At 42.5% G+C, this 5,140-nt stretch overlaps 1 protein-coding gene across 2 annotated transcripts in view; it reads right to left on the reverse strand.

Annotated features, from left to right (window-relative positions):
- Positions 1-5,039, reverse strand: part of CLCN6 (chloride voltage-gated channel 6) — a 30,720-nt gene extending 25,681 nt beyond the window's left edge. Inside the window, exons 1-2 of one of the 2 annotated variants that reach the window (XR_011503721.1) lie at positions 4,827-5,039; positions 3,983-4,042 (exon numbers count right to left, since the gene is read on the reverse strand). Coding sequence is in view for 1 of the 2 variants with exons in the window: in XM_014849784.3 (XP_014705270.3) it covers positions 3,983-4,042; positions 4,827-4,913 (147 nt within the window). In the remaining variant the exon portion in view is untranslated. The remainder of the gene's footprint in view (positions 1-3,982; positions 4,043-4,826) is intronic. The other variant, XM_014849784.3, reaches the window with a different exon arrangement.
- Positions 5,040-5,140: the final 101 nt, after the last annotated feature.

Below are 5,140 nucleotides of genomic sequence, written 5' to 3' on the forward strand. Positions count from 1 at the left end.
TAATATGATCCCATTTTGATTAAACAAAATTGAGATTATTTGTATGTCAGCATACAATGCAAAACATCTGGGAAAACTGCTAAGAGTGGTTCTCTTTCAGGTGGTGTTTTAGGAGGTGTTCACATCTGGGTGTTGCTTGAAATTCTCATAGCAAACACGGTGTAGTTTTTATATTTGAAAAAATTATTTTTTTTCTGATTGCAAAACAAAAGGCCACAATTAGTAAAAAATATTTCTGCTGGGAAATTAGACTCATCCATGAACAATTAAGTACATACATACATTTATTTTACATACATAAAAATGTCAAGGGACCAGCCCGGTGGGGTAGTGGTTAAGTTTGTGTGCTCTGCTTCAGCAGCCTGGGGGTCATGGGTCTGGATCCCGGGCTGGACCTACACACCACTCATCAAGCCATGCTGTGGTGGCGTCCCACATACAAAATAGAGGAAGAATGGCATAGATGTTAGCTCAGGGCCAATCTTCCTCAAGCAAATAGAGGAAGATTGGCAACGGATGTTAGCTCTGAGCCAATCTTCCTCACACACACACAAAAATGTTGAAAAACATGAATATCCTTCATACCAAATATGTATAGAAATTACTGGTCAACTATTTGCTTGATGGTTTTGTTTATTAGTACTATGACTCAACAAATATTTAAAAGGTTTTTAGATGTCCAGAATAGGCAAATCTACAGAGACAGAAAGGAGATTTATGGTTGACTAGGGTCAGGAGCAAGGGGAAAGTGCAGTGACTGCTAATGAGCATGCGGTTTCTTTTTGGGTGATGAAAATGTTCTAAAATCGATTTGGAGATGGTCGTACAATGCTATAAATATACTAAAAACCATTGCATGGTACACTTTAAACGGATAAATTGTATAGAATGTAGATTATAACTCAATAAAGCTGTGAAAAGGGACATTTAGGGACAACTGCAGCACCAGAACGTCAATCAGATTTTCCTTTTTTAAATATATTTTTAAATAATTAGTTGTAAATATGTACCAATGGACTCTATGATCTGTTATTGAAACCAGATATTGCTACTTCTCCTTTGCTATGACTAACTTCCTTTTATTTCTGCTGTATATGTTGCTCTTTGGTTTGGGGGTCTAATAACTCTTTTTAAAAAAATAAAATTTGTATAGGTGTCCTGCAGGGTTGCTGCCCATGGTTATGAGCAAAAAGACACCTGGCCATGGGGGCAAGCAGGGGCTGAAATGCAGCCCAAATTCAACCAGGAAGGGCACCTTAGCGTGCACACAAAAAGCACCTTCAATGGGCTGTGAGCTAGGGGCATTGCTATGGCCATAGGGGGAGGCCTTTCATTCTATCCTCTGCTCTCGGGGGGTGGGAGGGGGGCCGCCTCTTCCTAACTCAAAAGAGCAATACAGACTCTGTGACCTGGAAACGTCACTGTTTGGTAAGGGCCCTTTCCAGATAGGGAGTTATTATTATTCAAACCACCTATAATGAGAATGGATGTTGAAAGGGGATTCTAACATCTTGAAAGACTCCCAACTTATCAAAGAAAGAGTCAAGGATGTGCAATGAACTCTTAAAAAGGCAAGAAGAAGGAGCACACTTTAGAAAGATTTTCAGCAGAAGGGTTTTCTAGTTGATCCCTAATAAATAAAATCTGAGCAGATTTTTCTGAGAAAGTGCCTAGCTGAATTTGCTCTTACACAAAGCAAACACTTTCAAGAAGCTTATACACAAAGATGGTTAACTGAGAAGTATTAATGACTCACATGCAAGGATATTAACCCATAAGATTTACATCAATACGCATATCAACGGGAAGTAAATGCATTATAAATATAAGAATGACTTAGTGAAAGGAGTGAAGAAGGCTTGAGAACAGTAGGGTCAATGGAGCAGGGAAGCCACGGTGATCTTGCAGGAGTAGGACGGAGGATGGAGGCTACGAGAGCGTCAGCCGTGGTTACACAGTCAGGGTGACATCACCGGGTTCAAGGAGGGAGTCACGGTGACAGCACAGTATGGAGCTTATCCGTACTAATCTCAAAAACCTCTCAACTATGTACAAGCAAACAAATATCCAAGAAATATGAGCAAATACATCAGTGGATAGTTTGAGATTCATTAAAAATACTCCCATCAGAGTAGCATATTAAACTAGCGTGGTGTTGTAATTGGCAAATTCTGAAATCACCATGTCAAGTAAATTGCAAGGAAAAAAAAGATGATGAAGGAGGAAGCTTCAGATTAAAAGAGATTTAAACGACATATCAAATAAATGCAAAGTGAGGACCTTAGTTGGAACTTAATTCAAACAAACTATTAAAAAAAATACAGTCATGTGCTGTATAATGATGTTTCAGCTAAGACGGACTGCATATACGACCACAGTCCTATAAGATTAACACCACATAGCCTAGGCGTACCGTAGGCTATACCATCTAGGTTTGTGTAAGGACACTCTGTAGCTGCACAACAACAAAATCTCCTGACGAGGCACTTCTCAGAATGTATCCCCATCATTAAGCAATGCGTGACTGCACACATCACATTTATAAGACAATCAGAAAATGTGAACACTGGATATTTGATATCAAGGAATTATTGTTAATTTCTTAGTTGGTACTGTTATGCTAAAAAAAAAGTCCCTATCCTCTGCAGATGCACATTGTTTATTTATGGGTGAAATGATGTGATGTATAGAATTTCCTTCAAAATAACATGAGAAGGGGGAAGTTGCCAGGAGCATAGATGAAACAAGGCTGGGCATGAGCTGAATGACTGCTGAAGCTGTGTGAGGAATACGGGGGGTTCCAATAGACTATTCTGTCCATTTGTGCACATGTTTGAAATTCTCTATAACAAAAGTTTTAAAAAAATTCCATGCTACACTACAAATTGTAATAGTTACACTAAATTCTACAGCAAAAGATGAAACATAAAAAAGAAAATTAGTCTGGGTATGTTATTGCTCTAGAATACTGAATTTTTAAAGTCTACATTAAAAACAAAAGCATTCAACATACATGATTAATTCCACTTCTTGGAATCAATCCTAAGGAAGAAATTAAGGATGAACACAAAAGCATGGTCATGACTGTGCAGTTCATCATATAGAATAGTCAGATGAAATAAACTGTGGCACAATAAAATACTATTCCCCTACTTTAAAAGATATTATAGAAAAGTATCTAGTGATACAAAAATGGTTGTACAAAAAAATACAAAAAAAAAAGCAGGGGGAAAGCACGTTAAAACAGTATATTTAATAAAATCTCACTTTTGTTACTAAAAAAAGCATGTATGCAAGCATGGAAAAGGATATTGAGCAAGGTTTATTAGTCATCTATTAATGAGTGGGGTTGTGAGTTTTTCTCTGGCTTCTTTTTGTAAACAGTTTAAGAATTCTCTATCACAACCACAGCTTGTTTTTGTCTTTTCAGAAGTCACAGAAATGTCATCATGAGCTGATTAAATGCTAAAAAGACACCCATGTTAAGTTTCACGCCAGCAGCGTTGGCCTTACTAAACACACACTCTCTCTAGGAGTCCCATACTTGAAAGTGGGAACTATAATCAAGAACATTTCAAAGAGGAAGCTGCTTGCACACAAAACAATCATCTGAAAACGAAGTTCTCTCAGAAGAGAAGCAAGGTCCGCCGGCCCACACCTGTTATGAGCACACTCTATCAGTGGCTTTGACTCTGGGTCTCTATGGTAAAAGCAAATAGTTCCATGGCAAACACGTACTTTATCCACCTTAAGGTGCCAGACATCTGTGAAACCACGGAGACACACCCAGACACTGTTTTGGGGTTCAGGTGAAAAAAGGGTTTGTTGAACAGACCCTTTCCCAAAGGGAAGTTACCTCTTACCCACTCACTCCCTCAGAGAGAAGGTCAAGAGCATCTCTGGGTGGAATCCTAATGCCTTGGTCTGAAGTGACAAGGTCACTTGTTTCTGCAGTCACCCAAGAAGCATCTAAGAATCTCACCTCATAGTCTTTCCTTGGAAGGATCTCATCCTCCTCCTCCTGCGTTTCTCCAAGGATGGTCTAGAAAAACAGATCCACAGAAGGAAGATCCTTTTAACGGTTAAAAGTGGAAAGAGGCAGAAGTATTTACTGAAATCCGTTGCTAGTTTCTAAGACATCTGGAGCCATTATCATCAAATGGGAACGAGACCTCAAAAGAACACTTTTGGGAGGGGTGTGACGTGGGTGGGGATCTAGTCACCCAGCTGAGCTCTTCATTTCTATCGATACGTTCTGCAAATCACAACTCTTGTCTCCAGGACAAGTCAAAGATGCCCCTTGCCAGCTTATGGAGGAAAAAAATCAGGTTCTATCTGACAATATGCGGAATCTTAAATCAGAAGAGATCTGTCAACTTGGGGACACAGCAACTTGAGTTTTCCCAGGGTGCTTTGCACAGGGAAGCTGGATTGTCGGTGACCCAGAAAGGGTGAGGGGCAGAGTGAGACAGGGCTGGAAAAACTGAGCCAGCTGCATGATAGGCACGAAGTCCAGTGAAGGGGCTCATTCTGAAAACGCATGTTTCATTCAAAACTCCTTTCAGATGGAAATAAAAGAAAATATGGATGGGATTAACTGGAGCTGGCCTGAATTCTCCCTCACCTTCCAGTGAGGGGTTATGAGAAAAGATCCTAGACTTGGGCACGTGAAGCCGGGCAGATGTTTCGAGAGCCCAGGCTGCGGTCCCCAGGCCCCACCCGCTGCCACCGGCGGGCCCAGCTTAGCCCGGCCCCACCCCCGGCAACGCCTCTCGCCATCCCTCAGCAACCGCCCCCTCCTCAGCCCGGCTCCGCCCGCTGCTTACCAGCTCCTCGGGGGTGCGGGTCTCACGTTCACCGCAGCAGCAACACCACCGGCAGCAGCAGCACAGGGACCCCCTGCACCCCGCCATCTTCCTCCTTTACTGCCAGTCCGGACCCCTCTGCCAACCCCTCCCACCCAGGATCCGCGCGTCACGTGACTGGCCCCAGGAGAGTCACATGGTCCTCTCGAGCTTGAGGCCGGAGACCGGGAGTGGCTGCAGACGGGTGAGGCGACGGCCCGTGTCACATGACGGTGGAGGCAGGCTTCCAACGAGACCACTGGGCGCGGCCATGTTGGGGGCGGAGCTTCCGGTCG

This window comes from Equus asinus, chromosome 5, assembly GCF_041296235.1.
Source record: "Equus asinus isolate D_3611 breed Donkey chromosome 5, EquAss-T2T_v2, whole genome shotgun sequence".
Taxonomy (NCBI): Eukaryota; Metazoa; Chordata; class Mammalia; order Perissodactyla; family Equidae; genus Equus; species Equus asinus.